Source organism: Benincasa hispida, chromosome 7 (genome assembly GCF_009727055.1).
Source record: "Benincasa hispida cultivar B227 chromosome 7, ASM972705v1, whole genome shotgun sequence".
NCBI classification, from domain to species: domain Eukaryota; kingdom Viridiplantae; phylum Streptophyta; class Magnoliopsida; order Cucurbitales; family Cucurbitaceae; genus Benincasa; species Benincasa hispida.
Window position 1 is genome coordinate 38313580 of NC_052355.1, and position 24921 is coordinate 38338500.

General features: G+C 34.8%; 2 protein-coding genes across 2 annotated transcripts; one reads left to right on the top strand and one right to left on the bottom strand.

The window, feature by feature from the left end:
• Positions 1-4578: 4578 nt before the first annotated feature.
• On the bottom strand, positions 4579-6530 carry LOC120082084 (trihelix transcription factor ASIL1). Its single transcript, XM_039037305.1, has 2 exons — positions 5650-6530; positions 4579-5085 (listed from the first exon to the last, which is right to left on the bottom strand). Exons 1-2 carry the CDS (start codon positions 6229-6231, stop codon positions 4642-4644), a joined length of 1026 nt encoding a protein of 341 aa, XP_038893233.1. The 5' UTR covers positions 6232-6530; the 3' UTR covers positions 4579-4641.
• Positions 6531-8905: 2375 nt separating this feature from the next.
• LOC120082085 lies at positions 8906-10178 on the top strand. Its single transcript, XM_039037306.1, has 2 exons — positions 8906-9141; positions 9243-10178. The coding sequence occupies exons 1-2, from the start codon at positions 9061-9063 to the stop codon at positions 9609-9611; spliced, it is 450 nt and encodes a 149-aa protein (XP_038893234.1). The 5' UTR covers positions 8906-9060; the 3' UTR covers positions 9612-10178.
• Positions 10179-24921: the final 14743 nt, after the last annotated feature.

The following is a 24921-nucleotide window of genomic DNA, read 5'->3' on the forward strand; positions in this document are numbered from 1 at the left end:
TATTATTATAATTAATGCTAGAAAATAAAAGAAATTCGATTAACTTTGAGACTCAATTCTTGGAATTAAAGTTGGAAAATGATATATAATAAGATAAAATATTTTGCATAACCAATTAGAGGGTTTAGAAAGTTGGCTTTATAGTTTCTATCCCTCGTGATTTCTCTACATTGCATAACAACAAAACTTTATTATTATTATGTCCCCCACATGGAGAATCTCCACATCCCATTGTTGATTTTGTAACAACCTTCTATCAATTGGGTCAAAGCTAAGCCATTTCTAATGGCCCAATGGCCCACTTCCCACTTTCATAGTTTTACTTGAAAACATAGTCCATTTCATAAGTGATTTTTAAGAGTCCAAATTCCATAGGTTAGAGATCCTTTTAAGATATTAACTAATGTTATTATTCACTAAATTATGTTTAATTATACTATTCTAAAAGTGAGAGAATTTATTTTTTAAAGAAAATTAAAGATCATATTAAAATATTTTCTCATGGGCACCTATGGAAGTTGGAAATAGCTCAAAGGCTTGAATGGCTATTCCTTATGGGATGGGCCAAAGAGGCCCAAAAAGGAAGACTTCTTAGAGATAGTGCCTAGTAACCAAGTTCAAAATATTAGTCGATGTAGGTATATTATAATACAAAAGAATTTGTAGAGGTAGTAAAATTTATAAAACCAGACTTTGATATACACTAAGGCCTAGGGGTGTTTGTGGGTTGGGTTGGATTAGATTTAAGGATATTTTAGGCCAAACCATACCCAAACTAACCCTTGTTAAATTATGAACCCAAACCAAACCAACCCATAAAAAATGAATTGGGTTGGTTTGGTTCCATCAGTTATCTGAAAAAAAGAAAAAACTTGGAATCACCAATAAAAAATACATAAGATTCCACAATCCACAATAACAATATCCAAAATCTATTATAACAAACAAGTCTCCAAAATTCACAAGAAAGACCATAATGTCTACAAAATTCAAAAAGGCAACAATATTTTCAAATGTCTACAAAATCCATAAATAAGACTATAATGTCTACAAAAGTCTTCAAAATCTAATAGACTTGAATGATCCATTCATGATCCTGACAAAACTTGCTCCTTGAAGAACCCTAAACAATATTTAAATAATAAATTATACAAGAATATTATCACAATTTCAATATATTAATATAGATTATAGAGTAAATATATAAAAGATAACACTACCTAATAAAACTTGATTACAAGTTTCCAATTCTCCAGTTTGTGGAGTAAGATCTAATAACGTCAGTTTTGCACATAGCCAATTTTGTGTACATATTAAAGCCTCCACCATCTTAGGACTTAAAAACTTCTAAAAGAGTCAAGTATTCTACCTCCTGCACTAAATGCTGATTCAGAAGCAACTGTTGACATTGGTACGGCTAAGACATCTCGAGCAACTTGTGATAAAACTTTGTATTTAGGAGCATTAATTTCTACCAATTCAAAATACCAAAATTTTCGATCAGATCTTCATTAGGTTCTGACAAATATCTCTCCACATCATTTATTGTTTCATTCACATTTTTCTCTTTTCTTCTTCGTTTGTATTCCAATTGTAAATCCATTTCCATGTTATCACAATCCTACTTATTTCAACTATGTGACATGATTGTTCAAAAGCATGACCACTTGAATCACTTGTCTTATAAAACTCATACAATTGCATCAAACTAACTTTCACCTCATCAGTCATTGTTCTAGCAACTCCATCCCCATAGATACTTATTAAACAAAAGGACACATAATCCAACTTATAACGTGGATCAAGCACAATAGCTAGAAACAACACTTGGTTCATTGTGTCAAGAGATCCCCAATACTTAATTTCATTTTCATATTGGAAGCCATAGTATATATCACACTATTGACATTTTGGCTCCAACCTATTAAATGTCATTGAATCCCACAAAATTCATGAAAAAATGAATTAGAAGTGACATAAGTTGAGCCACTAACCTTCAATGTAAGATCATAAAACATCTTAAAAATTTTGACAAATGTTCGAATATGGTTCCAATTGGCTAAGGTCGGTGGTCCCTTTCTTTTCTTTCCATTCTCATCTTCAGTAAAGTGATGTACAAAATCTTCATCCTCTTCTTCTAAGCATTGAAAATCTTGTTTAAATTTTAAAGCATGATCAAGCATTAAATATGTTGAATTCCATCTTGTAGACATATCCAGACAAACAAGGGCTTTAGATTCAATCTTTTCATGTACAACACAATCTATTTTTTTTTTTTAAATCGCTTAGGAGAAGATCTAACATATCTTACAACATTTCGTACGCTAGCTATCGAATCATGCAATTCTTTCAATCCATCATTGACAAGCAAGTACATAATATGAGCACAACATCTCATATGCAATAATTCACTATCCAAAATAAGAGACTTCCAAATCTTTAGTTTTCTCTTCATATATGAGATTGTTGAATCATTTGAAGTTGCATTATCAACAGTAATTGAAAATTTTTTTATTAATACCCAATAGAATAAACAACATTCAATTACTTTACCAATTGTCTCTCCTTTATGATTAGGCACTTGACAAAAGTTCAATATTCTTTTATGTAGATTCCATTCAGAATCAACAAAATGTGTTGTAAGAACTATGTAATTGATGTTCTGTAAGGAAGTCCAAGTATCTGTTGTTAGGCTCACTCTTTGACCATTTTTTATTAAAGTTGATTTCAACAATTTTTTTTCATCCACATACAACTGATAAATATCCCTAACAATTGTGATTCTTGAAGGAATGTCAAACTTAGGACATGCAATATTACAAAATTCTTTAAACCCCTCTATCTCTACAAATCTAAATGGTATCTCAGACAATACTAGCATCTTAGCACATGCATTTCTAACTCTTTGTTGACTAAAGGTTGTAGATAAAAAATTCATATTGATAGCACTTTTAACATCAGTTTCATTCGGTTGAAATTTTAGTATGGTTTGCCGTTTAGGTTGCTCTCTAAATGGATAATTTTTTGCATTGTTTTGGCAAATGCTTCCATAAGGTGTTCCACATGAAGAAGTGTCACAAGCGTAATCTTTATCACAATAGTTACATTTGCATCTTATACCTTCGGTGTTAGATCTTTCCATCTTTGTAAAGTGATCCCACACTGAAGATGATGACCTAGTTGGTTTTCTTTTGCCAGTGACTGTCATTTCCGATGGTTTAGAACATGCATCGAGAATATTTATAGGTGGTGATTCATTGTCGATCAACTCACTATTTTCCATTTACAATATTAACAAATAAAGAAAAATAAAAAGAAAAAAATTTTGAGCATGGGCGAATCACAAACCGGCGAGGAGTAAATATATATATAAGAGTTTAATGGCTAACCAGTAACCAATGAGGCAATATGATTGTGACGGTGTGAGATTTCAACGTGAAGATGACGACGATTGATAGAGGAGTAACCAATGAGGCAATGACTGAAGAGATGAAGACGTAAAGAAGACACTAAAGAGGAGATGGAAACTGGCAACGTGTGAGATTGGGATTTGGGAATATGAAGCGAAGAGGAGAGTCGGACTCGGAGAGGGAGATAGTGGCGTCCGATGGTCGAAGCCAATGAGATTCAAGATTAAGGAAGGACGTCTGACAGTCGAAGCCAATGAGATTCGAGATGATCTGATGGTCAGAAGACAGAAAGGAAGGAAACAGCACTGAGTCGCTGACGATTGACCTATTAAGATTTGAGAAGTTGAAATGTCGAAAGGCAGGAAACCGAACGTCAAACGACTTCCAATTTCTAAGGGTCACGTGTCGAAAAGGAAATGGCGCGTTAATGCTGAAAGGCTGGAACTTGACGATTGACGTGAATGAAGATTGAAGCGTTAATATATTTGGGCTGGGCCTTGTGGTTCTTGTGTCAGTTCGGTTTGAACCGAATTTTTATCCTATAAACCCGCGAACTAAACCTACCTACTCGGGTTTACTTAAAAAAACCCAAGCCAAACCAATTTCTTTTTTTAAACCAACCCAAACTAGGTGGGTTGGGTTGGATTGCTCGATTTTTTTGAACACCCCTACTAAGGTTGGAGTCATTTCAATTGTAAATGTATTTCATTTAAATACACAACATCAACATCAATGAAGTTTACTATACGTCACGACCGGAAATTACCTCCTTATGAAGAGAGGGAGAAGGAGAAATAATTGAGAGGTACACCCAAAATCATAAAGTATTCTGTCTAAGTTGTTTACAAAACTTGATACTAACTGAGTGTAAGTAATCACACATGCGGCTTATTAAAAGATAGCTACAAAGTGAGTAATGAGAACTTATTTATTATCATATTATTCCGAAAGTAAGTTAAAACAAAGCAGCATCTTTACATGCTGAATTGAAAGAGAAGCTTACATTGAATAACAAAGGGGAGTGACTAATAATTAGAATAATTTTAAAAGTTAATTATGTCTCCATCTCCAAAGTGTCTAATTAAAATAATTAATCAAAGACACACATGACCCAGTTTTTAGTTGTGCACATTGATTAATTATGATTAATTATTAACTATGATCTGAGTTTATAATATATAATGATTGTTATATGATATTCTATTATTATATGGATTAATAAAATATAAAATTAAGTTCTACCAATCCTTAGTGAAGAATCAAGAGGTTTGGTAGCAGATGCAAAGAGCTTAGCAATCTCCAATTGAGTATTTGCAATGATTTGTGTTCTTTTGAGATCCATTTCCCCCCTTTTAGCCTCTGCTTCAGCTCTCATCTTTTCTATATCCTTTATCATCTCCATTCTCGCTTGTTCCGATCGCACCACTACCTCCGCCAACCACCGTATGCTCCCCGCGATCTGCTCCAACGAATCCTCCGCCGTCGACAGCCTCGTCGTCTTTTTCTTCTTGTTGTTCTTCATTTTTGTTGGTTGTTTTGGCCTCATTGCTACCTTTTCTTTCTCACTGCTGTATACTATTGCTGGTGTGCTACTGTCTGTGTCTATCACCATCTTCTTATTCTTCTCTGATAATTCATCTGATTCATCTCCTCTTCCATTATCAACTCCATCTTCCTACAATAATTAATCTCGTATTTTTACACTGAATGTATGAAATAGAAATTACAAAAGTATCTCGTATTTTTATCCAATGGTTATTACAGACGAATCCAACATCTAACTATTATTAAAGCAGGCAGACTCATTATGCAAGTTTTTCTTATCTAAATTCCAAATGTAAGTAGTGTATTAAAAGAAGACTTTTTCTGGTTCTCAAAAATTAATTTGGATTTAGAAACAGTATATAACAAAATAAAAGAAATAAGGAAGTGCTAATTTATAAACTTAATATTTAAAAATTAAGAAAAAAAAATTCAAATAGTTAAGGACCGAAACCTAAATTATAACTAATAGAGTTTAATAGGATAAGTATAAAGAAATTGGGAAGAATTGAATTCTAATAACGTGTGAAGAAAAAGCTTCTTTTCCCACAACAAAACTATATTCTTTTTTTTTTTAAAAAAAAAATCTGCAAAAATCTTATATACATATGCCTGTATGCAATTTATAATTAAAATCCATAAAGGGAAAATAATATTAAAAAAAAAAAAAGTGAAGGGGGAGAAAAGCTAATAATACCTTAGGATTAATCCTATCAAGACCATTGGATCCATGAGAATTTTGGGTCGGAAGAAAGGGCGGTGGAGAGGGAGGTGGAGGTGGAGGTGGAGGATCCACGAGAATAAGTGGCGGCGGCGGCGGAGAGTGAGAGAGTGGTGGTGGTGGTGGGGTGAGAGTGGTGTTTCCCCTGAGCAAGAGATGAAGACGGTTGTACAAAGGCCAGTTAGAGGCAGGGGAGGCAGATTCAGAACGGTACCTTTTTTTCATGGACTCAATTTTATTCTTACACTGAGTTTGAGTTTTGGGAGATTTAGTAAAATTAGATCGTGAAGACACATGGCGGGCCACATCTTCCCAATCATGCCCTTTCAATTTTGCTCTGTTTCGTAGTACCCATTTTGATTCGTACGCTTCTAGGAGTGTCGACACCGCCCCTTCGCTCCACTCGTCTCGCTTTAGCCGGTCTCCTCCTCCGCCCGCCGTGGAAACAGCTGCCGTCTTTTTGTCATCGTCAGCGGCAGTGGCGGAAAGGTTGTGGTTAAATACAAGAGAAGGCGAGGCTTGTGTTTGTGGGGATGAAGGACTGGGTTTGATCTCCATACCCACTCACCCAGCGATTTCGCGTTTAAACTTTTTAAGTTGTAAGCTTCTTCTTCTCTCTCTTTTGGGTTACTTACCTGCTAACATCTTTCTGAAATACACTCTTTTGGTTTTCTGTGCTTCTTGCTATGCCAATACACAAACTTGGGGGGCTTTTGGGCATAACAAGGGTAGTGGATCATGACACCAAATAAATAAAGTAAAAAACCACTAGCATTCTAGAGAGAGAGAATACCCCTTTGATAGTGGCCAACTAGAGACAGAGAATACCTCTTTGAAATGGGTCACTTGTATTTTTGGGTTATGGGTTACCAAATTCCTACTTTTTAATTTCACCCAATGTAAAGGTATATATGTTTTTTTTTTCAACAATAATGAATAATACTAAATAGAGAGAAAGGTAGTTAAATTTTTAACTGTAACAGAACATAACTATCATAAAAAAATTACCTCTACTTAGTATGAGTTATGAATCTAGCTAGCATAAACCAACTGGTTTAATTAGGTATATGATCTCGATTAATAGATTAGAAGTTTGCATTTTTTTCAATGCTTAACATATTGTTGTACTGAAAAAACGTAAATGACGAAAGAGACATGAAACCACTAGCATTTGGGGAAAAGGTAATAGAGGGTAAGTGGGCGACCTAATGGGAAAATGAATCCATCTCTCTTTTTGTCAAATGCGTTAATGATGTTAACCTTAGAAAGGAGGAAAACAAAAAAAAAGAAAAGAAAAAAACTTAGCTTTGTTTTAATTTATTTTATTTTTGGAGTGGTGTGTGTGTGATGATTCTATTTATTCATTATTTATTTTTATTTTTCTATTTTCTTTTCTTCCTTTGCCTGTTAGCGTTGATATGAAGCCAACTCCATCATATATCCATTTAGCATATATGTCATATTGCATAAAAGCTACTTTCTTGTTTATTTTTCTTACTATTTTTTTTTATATAAATTTTTGGCATCGCTTAGCTTTCTTTTACTACTATTAAGTTAGAGTATTGTTCATTTATTTTTACCCAATCAATTATCTTTAATATTTTGGGAAAAAAAATTGAGTAATTTTTTTAAATGACAAAAAACGATAAAAGATGGCAAATTTAATGACTTAATTGGATTGTTATGATAGGAAAAAAAGGGTAATAGTTTCTTAATTATGAAACCATGTGATTAAACTTATAGCTAGAAATAATTAAGTAGTATTTATTTAAGTAGAATATAAGATGGAAGAGTGGTGGAAGAGTAAGAAGGTGGTGGGTCAGGCACATGGGAGTGTCACCCACTCTAATTCACAATCACCACTACCACCATTGCCACTAACTTAACTTAAACTGATAGTAGTACCATCTCCACCACAACCACCAGCCAATGTGCTACAAAATTAAAACCCTCTCTACTAAAATCAAATAACCCTATAAATCTTATAGCTTCCACTTTTTATGGATACTCTTCCTTTCTTTTCAAACCCTTTTGCTTTATTCCATTTCTTTTATTATTATTATTATTATTATTAAATAAAGTAAATAGATTGTTTGGTGGCTTTCATTGGCATTTTGGGATTGGCTTTACCCTCCCATTATCCTATCCCCCCTCCTCAATTTTGTTTATACATTGTTTTTTGCTACAGAAATGTCATATCAACAACCAAGGAGTCAAGAAGACACATCAGTTGAAGGTTATCATGTCACTGTGGAGAGTCATGAAGAATTATTCCTTTTAGTGCTCCAAATTTCTGTTAGGATTGGTGATAACAAACAAATATTCTTTTTTCATGTATTGGACAATGTGTCCTCATTTCATTAGTTGTTTAGTATATAATTTTTTAGTTCTTTGAATCCCTAAAATAGGGAATTGTGTATAAATCGGGCATGCTGCCTCTTTTCAATGAATATGAAGGATACGAAGAGGCAAAGTTAAAATCTCTCTGTCTATTGCTTAGTAATTTGACTTCATCGTGTACAACGATCAGCTAAACAATTGAATATATCATTCATCATTTAGCGCTTAGAGTCTATCGTGTACAACGAAAGGGTAGACGACAACCTCTATCGTGTAGCGCTAGCATCCTATCGTTTTGTACGACAAAAGTAAACGATAAGGTAAACGACATCGCTATCGCTTAGTCTCCGAGGCTCCATCGCTTAGTATGACAAGGTAGACAATAAGGTAAGTGATATCACTATCTCTTAGTCTCCGAGGCTCCATCGCTTAGTACGACAAGGTAGACGATAAGATAAGCGATATCACTATCACTTAGTCTCTGAGGCTCCATCGTTTAGTACGATAAGGTAAACAATAAGGTTTGTCCTACATAGTTTAACCGCGCGACTCGATCGTACATAACAAAGAAGTAAAAGATATCGTTTCCATCTCTTTATATTTTCTAACTTGGTAACAGATCTACCATGGCAAACGCCACTATCACAGGACTCAACATGACCACTGAATCGTCGAAGTTCAGCACACCTCCTCTTAATCAACTGCTAAATCAGATAACCAACACCAAGTTGGAGAGAGGTAATTTTATACTGTGGAAGACGTTAGCTCTTCCTATCCTAAAAGGATATAGACTTGAAGGTCATATGTCTGGAACAAATGTATGTCCTCCTATGTTCATTGTGTCTACTTCATCAGCAGCTGAACCTGGAGAAACAGACTCTCAAGCCTTTGGAGGAGCTTCGAGCTCCACATGCGTGAAGTCCTTGAACCCACTATATGAAGCTTGGGTTACAACATATCAACTTCTATTAGGGTGGTTATACAATTCAATGACTTCTGAAGTTGCTGTACAGCTGATGGGGTACGAGAGTGCTAAAAGTCTTTGGGATGCCATACACTCGTTGTTTGGAGTTCAGTCGAGGGGAGAAGAAGACTATCTTCGCCAAATTTTCCAATAGACATGCAAAGGTAATATGTCGATGTCTAAATATTTGAAACTTATGAAGCTTCACTTTGATAATCTGGCTTAGTCTGGTAGTCCAGTATTTAAACGTAACCTAGTGTCTCAGGTACTCCTTGGACTGGATGAGGAGTACAATCCAGTGGTTGTCGTTATTCAAAGCAAGCCAGAGATATCTTGGTTGGATATGCAATTTGAACTACTGTCATTCGAGAAGAGGTTGGAACATCAGAACATTTCAAAAGTCACTACAACATTTGCTCACAATGCCTCGACCAATGTTGCTTACAATCACAACAACTCTTCATACAAAGCCCCTGGACAAAGAAACACACAAGAAGGTAAAAAGCAACAATTTAATGGATCCAGAGGAAACAACAACAGTGGAGGAAACATAGGAAGAGGTCGAAGTAGAGGAAATAGGCCTACATGTCAGGTTTACTCCAAGTATGGACACACTGCAAATGTGTGCTACTAGAGATACAACCGAGAGTTTGTCCCAAATCAAAATAGTGGTAAATGAAACACTCAGAATCAAGGCAACCATGGGGCAAATCCCTCAGCATTTGTCACCTCACAGAACCTGAATCCTTTTCTTCAAACCAAATCATCAGGGAACTTTAATTAGTATGCAAATATTGGATTAACCAACCATGTGACAACAGATCCTAACAATATAGAAAATCCCTCTGAGTACACAGGTAACGAACAAATTATAGTAGGGAATGGACAACAGTTAGATATATCTTCAATAGGAAATACATGTTTAAGTTTCTCTAGTTGCAATTTGAATTTGAAAAACATACTATGTGTACCAAATATTGCAAAGAATCTGGTTAGCATATCAAAACTGGTTTAATAATGATATTTCTATTGAGTTCTATAATGATTGTTGTGTTGTTAAGGACAAATGTTCAGGACAACTACTGGTGAAAGGAACTCTTAAAGACGGGCTATATCAGCTAAATGAAGCAGAGATTATTCCAGTTCATGTAAATATCAAAGAGACAAGCTGTTTTCTCAACCCAATGAACAAAAATAACAATTCTACAGCCTTTATTCTGTCCAAAAGTGGAGCAAACTTAGTAGAATCTAAAGGGTTGTGGCATAGGATATTAGGTCATCATTCTCTTCGAATTTTGGAGAATATATTGAAAACTTGTAATCTTCCTATTAAGTTGAATGAAGAGACAAGTTTTGTGAACCTTGCTATCTTGGTAAAACCCATTCCTTACCCTTCCCTAATTCTTTGACTCGTGCACAACACAAATTTGATTTAATACACTCAGATGTATGGGGTCCAGCCTCTACAAACTCCACTGAAGGATATAGATATTACATATCATTTATTTATGATTATAGTAGATATCTCTGGGTCTATCCCCTTAAATAGAAGTCAGATACACTGCAGGCCTTCAAACATTTCCAACAAGTTGTTCAAACACAATTTAAAACAAACATAAAAGCAATGCAGTCAGATAATGGTGGTGAATATATCAAGTTGCATCAGTTATGTAGCTCACAAGGCATTGCCTCTCAGTTTCAAAATGGAAGAGCTGAAAGAAAACATAGATACCTAGTAGAGATGAGGCTGACTTTGCTAGCACGAGAATCAATACCTCTTCAGTTTTTGTGGGATGCGTTTCTTAATGCTTTCCATTTGATAAATGGTCTTTCCACACCGGTACTAAAGAACCAGTCACCTATACAACTGATGTATGGTAAACTACTTGATGTTAAAAAACTAAAAGTGTTTGGTTGTGCCTGTTTTCCATGTCTTCGAGCATACCGGCCGAACAAGTTTCAGTTTCACTATGATAAATGTGTTTACTTGGGTCCAAGCATGGTTCACAAAGGACATTGATGTCTCACTAAAGATGGTAAAGTATTCATCTCAGGAATGTTATCTTTAATGAATTTGATTTTCCTTTCTCCTATGGCTTTCAGGTGCTTAGTCCTTCAACACACAAAAATACAGTGAACAGTGGCCTTCAAGTCCTCTCTCCCAACATAACTCCACTATTGCAAAGTGCCTCCATTTATTCACCACAATTTGTCTCAAACCCTTATAGCAGTCCCTCTCCATCAAACACTTCCATACCAGATATCAATCCAACCTTTTCCACCTCCTCTATGTCTACTGAACCTATCTCATTTCCTCAAACATTATATGCCTTGCCTAGCAACTGTCCAGAACATATAGCCACCCAAACTCCTATGGCCAGCTCTTCCAATCAGTCACCTAGCAGCACCCTTCCACATACCTCACATACAACCCATGTTTTTAACACCTCTCATCCATTGCAGCTTACTCATCCAATGATTACGAGAGGCAAAGCTAGAATTTTCAAACCAAAAGCTTAGCTAAGCACTACTCAACGTGACTGGTCTTTGATTGAACCAACGCGAGTGTCTGATGCACTTGCTACACCTCAATGGAAGCAAGCTACAGACACTGAATTTCAAGCAATCATCAACAACCAGACTTGGCAGTTAGTTCCTCCATTGCCATCCTTCAATGTGTTCGGCAACAAATGGATTTTCATACTAAAGAAAAATCCAGATGGGTTAATATAAAGATACAAAGCACGTCTAGTAGCCAAAGGGTTTCATCAACATCCTGGAATTGATTTCTTTAAAACGTTCAACTCGGTGGTCAAAGCATCAACAATCAGAGTTGTCTTAAACATTGTTGTCTCCAAAGGATAGGTCCTTCGTCAGCTTGACTTCAACAATGCTTTTCTAAATGGAAAATTAACAGAAGATGTCAACATGCATCAACCATCCGGGTATGTCAACTCTAAGTTCCCTAATCATGTATGTAAATTGAACAAGGCTATATATGGACTGAAACAAAACCCTCGGGCTTGGAATGATCTACTCACCACTACTCTAATTAGTTGGGGATTCACTAACTCGAAGGCGGATACATCATTGTTTATACTTAACTCAAAAGGTTCAACTATATTGCTCATTGTCTATGTGGATGATATAATAATAACAAAAAATAACAACCACTTGATCTCTCGATTAGTGGCTACTTTGGATAACATGTTTTCTCTTAAAGACCTAGAAAAGTTGAATTACTTATTAGGTATCCAAGTTCAATATCTGGAGCATGGGTTTATATTGAATTAGTTGAAATATGTTGATAATTTGTTATAAAGGATTGGCCTTTCAGATCTAAAATCTGTAGCCTCACCCAGCAACTTAGGCAAGCATCTATCCATCAATGATGAAGTTCCTCTCACATTTTTGTACATAAGCACAATCGGAGCACTCCAATACCTAACCAACACCCGTTCGGACATCATTTACATGGTGAATCATCTCAGTCAATTCCTCAAAGCTTCCATAGATGCTCATTGGCAAGCAACAAAGAGAGTTCTTCGATGCATTAGTGGCACCAAGAACTATGACCTATTGTTTCAACTAAGTCATTCAATTGAAGTATCAGCTTATTCAGATGCAGATTGGGCAGCAAACATTGATGATAGAAAGTTAGTAGTTACATACTGTGTATTTATTGGTGGAAATCTTGTCTTCTGGTCCTCAAAGAAACAAACAACAGTAGCTTGGTCAAGTACCGAGTCAGAGTATCGAGCCCTTGCCCACACGGCTTCAGAAATTGTTTGGCTTCAACAACTACTAAGTGAAATCCAACAGTCCCATTCAGCCAAACCAATAATCTGGTGTGACAATGTAAGTGCTTAAAGGGAAACTTGAAATCCGGTATGTTCCTTCATCGAATCAGCTAGCTGACTGCCTCACAAAACCATTGACACACTCTCAATTCTTCAACTCAAGGTCCAAACTTGGGATAGTTGAACTTCCCACAAGTTTGAGGGGGNAAATTGTTTAGCTTCAACAACTACTAAGTGAAATCCAACAGTCCCATTCAGCCAAACCAATAATCTGGTGTGACAATGTAAGTGCAGGGACCTTAGCCAACAACTCAGTCTTCCACGCTCGGACCAAATACATTGAAATCGATGTTCACTTTGTCAGAGATCTAGTCCTCAAAGGGAGAAATCCGATATGTTTCTTCATCAGATCAGCTAGCTGACTGCCTCACAAAACCATTGACACACTCTCAATTCTTCAACTTAAGATCCAAACTTGGGATAGTTGAACTCCCCACAAGTTTGAGGGGGGATGTTAGAGAAAATGCCACATCAACAACCAAGGAGAAGTCAAGAAGAAACATCAGCTAAAGGTTGTCATGTCACTGGGGAAAGTCATGAAGAATTATTCCTTTTAGTGCTCCAAATTTCTGTTAGGATTGGTGATAACAAACAAATATTCTTTCTTCATGTATTGAACCATGTGTCCTCATTTCATTAGTTGTTTAGTATATATTTTTTTTAATTCTTTGAATCCCTAAAATAGGGAACAGTGTATAAATCGTGCATGCTGCCCCTTTTCAATGAATATAAAGAATACAAAGAGGCAAAGTTAAAATCTCTCTATCTATCACTTAGTAATTTGACTTCATCATGTACAACAATTAGCTAAACAATTGAATATATTATTCATCGTTCAGCGCTTAGAGTCCATCGTGTGCAACGAAAGGGTAGACGACAGCCTCTATTGTGTAGCGCCAACATCCTATCGTTTAGTATGACAAAGGTAAACGATATCGCTATTGCTTAGTCTCCGAGGCTCCATCGCTTAGTACGACAAGGTAGACAATAAGGTAAACGATATCACTATCGCTTAGTCTTCAAGGCTCCATCGCTTAGTACGACAAGGTAGATGATAAGGTAAGCGATATCACTATCGCTTAGTCTCCGAGGTTCCATCGTTTAGTACGATAAGGTTTCTCCTACACTGTTTAACTGCGCGACTCGATCATACACAACGAAGAGGTAAACGATACCGTTTCTATCTCTTTATATTTTCTAACTGTTTCATGACTATTTCAACTCCTTTTTATATAATTATTTGGATCATGTTTTATAACGTATTTTATTTTTTGTTTTTAAAAATTAATTTTATTTTCTTACCATTTCTTTACCATAGCTTTTATCTCCCCTAAAAAAAATTATTTAAATTCCTAATAAAATTCTAAAACCAAAAATAAGTTTTTAAAAATTACATACTTTTAGTTTTCAATACTTAAAATTTCGATATTATGAATAAATAAATAAAAAGAAAAATCATAACTGAAGTAGTTGTTTATAAATTTAATTTTAAAAACTAAAAACTAAAAATAAAATAGTTATCCAATTGAGTTTTAGTTTTTATATTTTGAAAAAATAAGTTTATAAACATTCATTTGAGTTTTTTTGTTCTGTCATGATAGTATCTAATAATATTTTCAAATCTCCATGCCCAAGTTTTGGAATCTAAAGCAATCTCTAAATTTTAAAAATTCACTTTTGTTTTCAAATATTATATAAAAAAATATAAAAATTTGGACATGGTTATTGGATAATAACTTAAGTTTCGTTTGGTAACCATTTAATTCTTTATTTTTTGTTTTTGAAAATTAACTATATTTCATCCATATTTCTTATAATGGTTTGCATCTTTCTTGAGTACAATTGTTAAATTTTTAGCCAAATTCTAAAAATATAAACAACTTTTTTTTAGCTTTCAAAATTTGGCTTGATTTTTTAAATCATGTGTGGAAAGTAGATAACAAATAAATTTGAAGGTGAAAATAGTGTCTACAGACTTAATTTTCAAAAACTAAAATAAAAAACAAAATGATTATCAAACAGTACTGTTGAGATTGACTAAGACCTAAATGAATGTCCAATTTATTATTATTTCTTACTTTGTAAACTTGTGAAAAGCTAAGGCTGAGATTGATTACTATTTTTATGTTATGGAACAAATAGTAATAAAGTGTATGATTATGCTAGGACAAAGCCTGATCTATTTTGAAAATATTTTTGTAATTTAGTTTTTTTTATGCTCCCAAAGGGCGTCTAAGGAAAATAAGTAACCAAAATAATAAATAAATAACAGTCAACTTTAATTTGTAAACATTGGCAACTCCACTCATGTCCTAAAAAGAAAAAGAAAAAAATGTTCAATACCCATCATGATTTCATAGTTGAAAATTTTTAATGATATATTTCTTTTTTAAATCTGAATGTTGTGTTGCGATAATTTGTATCGGAAATTATTCAAATTTATATCTATGTTTCACTTGTTGTACCAAAGAAAATCTGTTCCCTTTAATAATTTGGACATCGATTTTAATCATTTTTATTCTGATATTCAGCAAATCTATTTCGGTCCCAAAATAATAGACATAAAAGCTATCGTTTTTTAGAAGTTACAGTAAACAAATTAATATTGTATTGAGAAAATAGTCTAATGAAATCGAATATAAAGTTGAAAACTATCGACTTATATCATAAAGAGCATAGCTCAGCCAACATATAGTATCGATTAGTGACTAAAAAGTTCGTGGTTCAAATCCTTCACTTCTAATTATACTAAAAAAAGAATATCAACTTATAGTTTGTATAGATACAAATGTTGTAAGTGAGTATTGCTAGAATGGCAATAAGATGTGAAAATAATATGGAAGTACCTATCGGACGATAAAGAGTGTTACGAACTATGTCACGACAATTCACAAAATAATTAACAAATAGAAATAGGAAAAATAAAATTACACCAGAGATTGTTATCTCAATTTGATGATTAACACTTACGTCTGTGGGGTAGTATGCTCGTGGAAAGATAATTTCACTAATATAAATGTCAAGCAATTACTTCCTTTTCGCTAGGTTTTATTCGATTTGTTGTGGATTGGATGATGGAAAAACAACATAGTACTTATATGTATTGACAACTCTAATACAGTGACATCTGTAGAGCTCAACCACTCAATCGTACACATTGTTGGGTTTTATGTCCTAAACACTACAAGAATTTTGGACTTCAATGTCAGTTGAAAAAAGTGCTCTCGGATGTATAATGTCGGCTTAAAAAAATAGATCTTTAATGTCGGTTTTAAACCGACATTGAAGATAGGCTACAATGACAGTTTAAAACCGACATTAAAGGCCTCTCATTTATTTATTTATTTATTTACTTGATTAAAAATCCATTTCAAATTAAATGATCTTCTGTCTCCTTTCACTTCTCTCTTACCAAACCCTTTCCTCTTTCAGCTTGGTCGTGCACATCAGCTCGTGGGTTGTTGTCACCGATGTTGCTTGGATCTCCGTCGTCGTGGACTTCTTCCAGTAGTGGGTCATCGTCGTGGGTGTTCTCCGGTTGTTTTTCAGTTGGTTTTCGTCGGCGTGTGGGTGTTCTCAAGGTGTTCCCATGGGTTGTTGTCACTGGTTTTGATTGGATCTCCATCGTCGTGGACTTCTTCCAGTGGTGGGTTATCATCGTGGTTGTTCTCTGGTTGTTTTTTGGTTGGTTTTCGTCGGCGCATGGGTGTTCTTCAGCGGCGTGTGGGATCTCCATTGTTCTTCGCGTGTTCTTTTGAGGTTTCTTCGCTGGCGTGTGGCCCTTAAGTGGCGTTGTTCTCCGGTTGGTTTTCCGGTGGTCGTTCGTCGTGGTTGTTCTTTCGATGGGTCAGCTCATGGTTCATCCAGATGGATTTGGTCATAGAGGTGGGTCGNGTTTTCCGGTGGTCGTTCGTCGTGGTTGTTCTTTCGATGGGTCAGCTCATGGTTCATCCAGATGGATTTGGTCATAGAGGTGGGTCGCCGACGTCATGGTCAGCTCGTCATTTGTTAGATCTGTCGTGTCAACTCTGTTCGCAAAGGTCTGGTGCTTGGCGACGTTCCAATCTTCGAGCTCTGGTTCAGATCTCTTCAAGTTTATGGGTTTTTTATGTTGTTTGCTTGGAAAGGTATAATTTTATTTTCATATGAATTTTTAATTTAGTAATTTAAAGTTATTTCATTCATTTTATTTTTATTTTAATGATTAAGCTTATTGAAAATTTGAAATGTTGGAATTAAATTAGTTGGAGAATATATACTTGGTTGGTAGTCTTGAAATTTGTTGATTATTGATTGGTGTGGTTCAAGTGTTATTTCATTAATTTAATGTTTTGTTCCAATGATTAAGCTTCTTGAAATTTGTTGATGTTGGAATGGAATTAGTTGAAAAATATATACTTTGTTGATAGTCTTGCTTGGTGTGGTTCTAAGCTTCTTGAAATTTGTTAATGTTTGAATGAAATTAGTTAAAAAAACATACTTGGTTGATAGTCTTGCTTGGTGTGGTTCAAGTGTATATTAGAACCAATTTGCTAATGTTTTAGGTCTTATTGTTGATTATGGTTAAATTTACAAGCTTGCGATTACATAATTTTCCCTTGTTATTGTTTGTCTTTTTTGTAGATTAAGTTGCATATTTTACAATCATGGATAAGTCATGGATGAAAATGAATAGATTGTTAGCTGAGTATGGTTTAGGGGTTGAGATGTTTATTGAAAATAGTCTACAACATTTAAATATACAGAATATCATGAGTTGTCCATGTTTGAAGTGTGTGAATGCAAAGACTCTAATGTGAACACAATAAGAGACCACTTATTGTTTAATGGTATAGATCAAAGTTATCAGGTATGGATTTTTCACGGTGAATCATTACTGATTAAGAGAAACAATGAAAATGTATCTACTAGTGAAAGAGACAAAGTTGATGAGGATGATATTGATGTTGATGTTGATGACACAATTGGAATGTTTGAGGCTGCATACAACTATTTTCATGAAAAAATTGATAATTTTGAAGAATTATTAGATGATGCGAGGAAACCATTGTACCCAAATTATAAAACTTTTTTCAAAATATCTACGTTGATAAAGTTATATAATTTGAAAGCTAAATTTGGATGGAGCGATAAGAGTTTCACTCAGTTCTTAGAATTAATTCATGACATATTACCTAGTCCTAATGAAATTTCAACTTCTACTTATGAAGCAAAAAAGATGTTGGGTACTCTTGGAATGAAGTACGAGAAGATTCATGCATGTAACAATGATTGTTGCTTGTTTAGAAAAGAACTCTCTAATACAAAAACTCATGGTTTGTAAACATTTAAACTTATTTTTAAAAATTCAATAAGTTGTTATTGAATATATGAATTTCTTATTTTTCTTTAGAAATAAATCCAATAAACTAAAAGATCCATGACTATTACATGAGTACTTAAACTTTATGTGGAGACATAAAAGTGGATCAAATTCGAGTAAATAGTCAAAATGATCTATAATATATGAATAAGGTTGGGTGTCTTATACTGGTAACACTATTGGATGCAACCTACTCTGTATTTGTTAAAAACAGTTGTAAAGTGCTATAGACGATGTGATCCTAATTCGTACATGTTATGACATGAAGAGTGGGGGTGTCTTGTGCAATGGATTTGTACAAGATTGGACCATGAAATCAGTCACTCTTACTTTATAATGTTGTTTACTGTTTAAGACTGACTATTTCAAAGCGATGACCTAAGTAACTTGATCTTAATCCTGAGCTAACTATGAACTCCTATTTATTTGAGATTATCTTTAGATTTTCATAAGTGAGGGTTGGCTCAACAACACCGACTCAATAAACCTCCATTTCAGGGGTAAAATCGGGTAGATAACTGGAGACATAGGGTGTAAGATGGAATTTTCTCCTATCCACTTTCAGGGATAGTAGAGAGGTTGTTCTCTTAAGTGCTGACTCGAAGTCTTGAATAAGGGGCCCCACCTTCTCATTGGCCCGAGAGGTACTCGGTTTGTTGATCGGATCAGAAACCAATTATTCATTAGAGGATTAGTGGGACTTAAGGAACAAGAGGTAATCTCGAAGGTAAAACAGAAATTTGACCCAGCCGTTATTATGAACAACTTGTGAAGGATTGACTTACTAATCATGATTATATCGAGTGGACATAATATATCTATAGTGAGGGGAGTGCAACTTTGGGCTTTAGTGTTGTGACCCATTAGTTAACGATTGGAGGTTAATTCGGTGTAAAGAGTTTAGCCAATTAATCTCAAATTGTTGGAGCCCATGATCTGTAGGTCCACGAGGTCCCCTACTACTCGTAAATGGAATAGCCTTAGAGTAGCGTGATAAGTTAATTTGAAACATTCAAATTAGAATTAAGGGAATTAGTAGTTATATGAGATATAATTACACATTTAATTTTGGAATTAAACGGAATTAGAGAATTAATTAATGTTTAAATATGATTTAAATATTAAATTCATGAATAAGATCTCATGAAGGTGGAATTTGTGTAAAATTAATTTAATATTAAATTAATTAGAATTAATTAATTAATTAATTTTATTAGAAAATTAATTTTATTAGAAAATTAAATTTGTAAAATTAATAAAGTTTTTAATTTTGAAAACTAAATTGATTTTAAACATCAATTTATAAAACAAAAATTGAAATTGAAAAACACAAAAGTTGGATTTCTCCATTTCTTAATCAAGTAGCTCACACCAATCCCACTCTATCCTTAATTCAATCTTCCAAGCATGAGGTGCTCTTCATGCAACCTCCTCCTTTGCATGATTGTCCTGCAATAAATAGAGAAGATGGAAGTGCAAATCGGGCATGCATCGGTTGAGTTTTTGCTGAAAAACTTAAGTTGAAGAAGATGTTCTTCAAGAGGGTGCAACAGTGAGCTTCTTCTCCAAATTCCCTTCATTCAAGCTTATTTTGAGTCTCACAACTCAATTTAAGACTCTAAGAGATTAGTAGGGAAGACCTTGAGATGGTTCACAAGAAGATTTGGAGAAGATTTGCAGCTGAATTCGAGATTCAAAAGGTTCTACAAAGGCATGACTTGAAACCCTCTTATTATTGTATGAGCATGTGTTATTTATAGCCAAATATAATGAATTAGAATGTTTATTGATCCTTGTTGCTTCTGTTGCATGCTGAATACTCCTAAAATTGGTATCAGAGCATCATTTAAGCATTCAATTTGGTTTAATTTTGGTATGGTGGGTGTTTTTTCATGAGATATATGAAAATGATGCACTTATATGGTTTTCTGAGTCTTAGCATTTAAATTCTCTTTGATTCCTTGGTTAAATTTGTAATTGGCTCTTGTTTAATGAGCTTATATGTGTGCTCAGGAGTCTGTAATTTATTTGGAGTCATTATAGTTGAAATTAAGTTGTAATTGAAGAAAGAAGATAAGAAGGTCGAGCTGCTGATTTACAGATCGTGAGCTTTTGCCTAGGCAACATTGCAACGCTACCCTTGAGCGTTGCAATGCTGCTCATATTTAAGCGAGGATCGAGCAGCAAGTTTTGATCTAGTTCCAGCGAGATTTTGAGTTCGAGGGGGATTTTGATCGAGTTTGAGTGAGATTTCAAGTGAGAAGCGAGATTTTGATGAAGCCAGCGAGATTTCGATCGAGTGAGCAAGATTCCTGTCCAACAAGATTCTTCAACCGGTTTGACGAGATTGAACCGTTGACTGAGCGAGAATGATCAAGGATTGACCAGTTTGACTGGTTTTCTTCAAACATGATTCGGTTCAGCTTCAAAAGGGTTTTGGCTGGTCCGGTTCAGGCGGTTCACGTCCGATTCAAGCTATTTGGGTCCAGTTTGGAGTGATTCAAGTGGTCTGGAAGAGTTTTGGAGCTATTTCTTGCTGTTTTTGTAATAATTAGGCCTTTGTTTGCTTAAAAATGCCAAAACTAAAATCATATCATTATGTGTTTCATTATTTATACATGTTGTATGTTATAATCAAATAAATCTTGTATGTGCATATAGTATGCCATGTAGATTTAAAATCCCACCACAGAAAGCATGTTACATGCATTGAAAGTATGCATGTTTATGGTTTCTTTTATTTAGTACAAATGTTATATTAAATATTGAATACCTTTGATGTATGTTGTGGATGTTTAGTATGTCTAAAATTTTGTAAATTGTTATTTGGGTTAGATATTTAAAATCCATAACAAAAGACAGTTGCATGCTCACGTAAGATAACCACTCGTTTTAATAGTTAAAATAGGTCGTTAAACTTTTAAAACTCGGGTTACAAACTCAACCGGTATATAATCCTATTGAAGGCTGGAGGTATTTAAGTTGATGGTCTACGAAACACCTCTTACCTGGGAATTATGGCCAAATTATTGAGCATTGTTAACCGATTTTATGAGCAATACGTGAGTAATATGACATTTTAAAAATGGTTTATCACTTAGACATCGTAGGTTAAATCCAAATATAAACATTATACTTGGATAAACACCTAGACTTAGGTTGTTTAATTAGCCGAAATAAGCCTAAAGGAAACGTATACCTCATTTAACGTTAGAACACTTCAGTGAGAGTTTAATAATATATATGATATGCTATTAGAACACTTCAGTGAAAATCAAATAACATATATGATATGTTAGAACGCTTTAGTGGGAGATTATTAAACATATATGATATGATTAGTTTTAGTTCTCACGTCCCTAAGAGTTCATGATCAAAATTCATGTGGAACTTCGTGTCACCATAGGAGTGACCTCCATTCAGAAAGTGTTTACATGAATCAAGATTTTGGTGAATAGGGGAACTTGTTCACTTTAAAATCAAATATGATGTTTTCATTTTAAAATTTTGACGTTCTCAAGATGTTCACACCGAAAGGTTCATGCGGCATTTCGTGTCACCCTGGGAGTGATCTCCATTCAAAAAGTGTTTGCGTGAATTGATCATGGTGAATGAGGGAAAGTTGTTCAATGAAAAATCAAATATACGATATATTAATTTCAATTCTCACGTCCCTAGATAATTCCCACCGTGAGATCCGTGTAGCACGTCGTGTCACCCTAGGAGTGACCTCCATTTGAAAAATGTTTGTCATAAATCAAGACCAAAGTGAATAGGGGAAGTAGTTCATAGTAAGTGGGTGAAGGATATGTGTCAACATATCTTACGGTATCTTCTGTTGGTTTGAATTGTGAGATTTCTCTGTTGCGCCTGCTTGTCGTCCTTAAGTCGGCCTTGCTAATCGTTTAACGATGGCTATCCCCTTAGAGGGTTTTAACATAGGATTCAGAACAACTCAAACTCCATAAATGGATTGGATTTCTAAAGTTGGTTTTAAGTTTGACTTTCTAACTTCAGAAGCATCATTGGGATCGGACTTCTTAGGTCTAAAAACAGAAGATTACATTACAAAATTGCTAAAGAGTTAGTAATTTCTGACAAAAAATGGTAGCTAAATGACTATCGGAATATGAGTTATTCTGGAGATAGTATTTAGCAAGAAAGTCTTGTTATAGTATTGTTGCAAAAATAGTCTTGGTTATATTATTACTTTGCTAAAACTTGATTGGGTTTAAAAGTAATTCACTTATAGAACTTGTTTATATTTTTCAAAATGACGAGTTCACTAGTACAATTGTTGGCGTTGGTAAACTGATTGGGGATAATTATGCAACTTTGAAATCAAATATGAATATATTACTGGTGATAGACGATTTACGGTTCGTTTTAACAGAGGATTGTCCTCCCATTCCTAGCTCTAACACAAACCGAACTTTTCGGGATGCGTACGATCGATGGATCAGGGCGAATGATAAAGCCTGTGCCTATATTCTCACCAGCATTTCTGATGTCTTAGCAAAGAAACATGAGGATATAGGTACTGCGAAAGAGATTATGGAATCTCTTTGTGGGATGTTCGGATAACCTTCGTTCTCCCTAAGGCATGATGCTATTAAATACGTTTGCAATAGCCGAATGAAAGAAATGACCTCTGTTAGAGAACATGTCCTGGACATGATGGTCCATTTCAATGTAGCGGAAGTAAATGACATTGCCATTGATGAAAGAAGTCAAGTCGGTTTTATTCTAGAATCTCTTCCGAAGAGTTTTCTGCAGCTCTACACGAACGTGCTTATGAATAAAATTGAATATAGCTTGACTACTCTTCTGAATGAGCTACAGGCTTGCCATACTATGATGAGAGTTAAATGTCTGGAACCAGAAGTACACGTTACTACCACTGGGAAGAGAGAAATGTCCTCTATAATGCCTGATGTTGCTTTCTCTACAAAGTAAAAGTATTATTGTTAAGAAGAGCATAGGGAAATGGAAGAAGAAAATCGCTAGTAGAAAAGGCAAGGCTAACACTGCAGACAAAGGAAAGTGTTTCCACTGCAACGAGGAAGGGCACTGGAAGAAAAATTTCCCTCAGTACCTTGCTGAGAAGAGAGTAAAGAAAGCAAAATCGGGAAAACTAGTTCCTGGAAATTGCTTGTTGTACTTAACATGACCAGTGAGATTGAGTTATGTTTGTACTTAACTCATATTACAATAACAAAAGTTCATTAATGAAAGTTATGTTTGTTGTGATTGAAATACTACACACACATTCTAATAAATAATTATGCAATTTACACTAATTAACGACATGCGTTCAGAAATAAAATATAAGAGATTGAGTTCACATCCCAGTTAAAGACTGTCTTCACAACAAACTCAACCCAGTGGAAGCAAGCCTCTACATTCTTTATCGCCAAGCAAAACAGTCGGCTACGGTAGCACGATCATCTACACGAACGACAGCAAACAAACAAGCACAAGCATGCAAGAGCGAGGAAGACCCTACCACTTAGAGCCCTTGGTATTCTCGGAGTGAGAATCCAAAGAATGGTCTTTGTTGAATTTGGTAGAGGAAGAAGGAATGGGTTGATCGTGTAGAACGATAAGCAAGTGGGAGAGTGCTATCGTATAGCGAATGCTTATCGTTTAGAGAAAGCAACACGATCATGTAGGTTTTACTAAGAAATCATCTAGTAATAGGTAAACGCTCGTTTAGAAAACATGGCATGCTAGGTGATCGTTTAGAGAAAAGCGTGTGATCATTTAAGTGATGGGGCTCTATCATATAGGTTCTCAACTAAGCGGTCGAAACGTTTTCACACTATGAGCGATTTTTTTCAAACTCCTTGCAAAATGAAACAAATTTTCATTTTATTCTTCAGTTACAATAACCAAATAATCCCACTAATGCACGATTGAGGAGATATTTTCGGCTAATTATCATATAATTAACCAATTTAATTAATAAATGAATATAATCATATTATATTCTTACCCTTCAGTTTGATATCATATATCTACTATAGTAATTTCTCCTCCACTTGATATAAATCATATTTATATCTAATTTCTTCCAAAATAATGTATCTCTTACATTTAGTCAATTATATTATATATAATCAAACTCTCACTTGTGAATTTGAACATTTTAAACTAACTCAAAAACTGATTCTCGACTTTATCCAAGCTACTTAGGGGACCTATGGACCTGTGGCTCGAAGCTCCAACTGTACATGAATAGAAGACTAAACTCTTTAGCCACGAGATCCACCATCCGTTAACTACCAGGCATTCCACTAAAGACCAACAGCTGAATTCTTCTTACCACAGATATATTTCTGTGTCCATCGAATATAACCAATCATGAGTACGATGACCCTTCACAAATGCTCGTAAGTACAGTTGGGCCAATTTATCGTTTTGCCCCTGTAGTTACATCTCACTTCTTAAGTATCACTGATTTCTCTAATGAACAATACAACATAGTCCAACTATGTGTGAACACCTCTCGGGCCAAGAAAAGATGTGTGGCACCAAAACGTTCAAGCCCTAGAATCAGCCCTTAAGAGAGCTATCTATCTACTTGCCCCTGCCTCAGAGAAGAAGTGAATTCCATCTTGTGTAGCTGAGTTCCTAGCCCCCAAATCAGACAAATCCCCAAAATGGTAGGTTTGAATCAACGACTTGGCCACTTGCACCCATACAAATCAAAGGACTGCCCT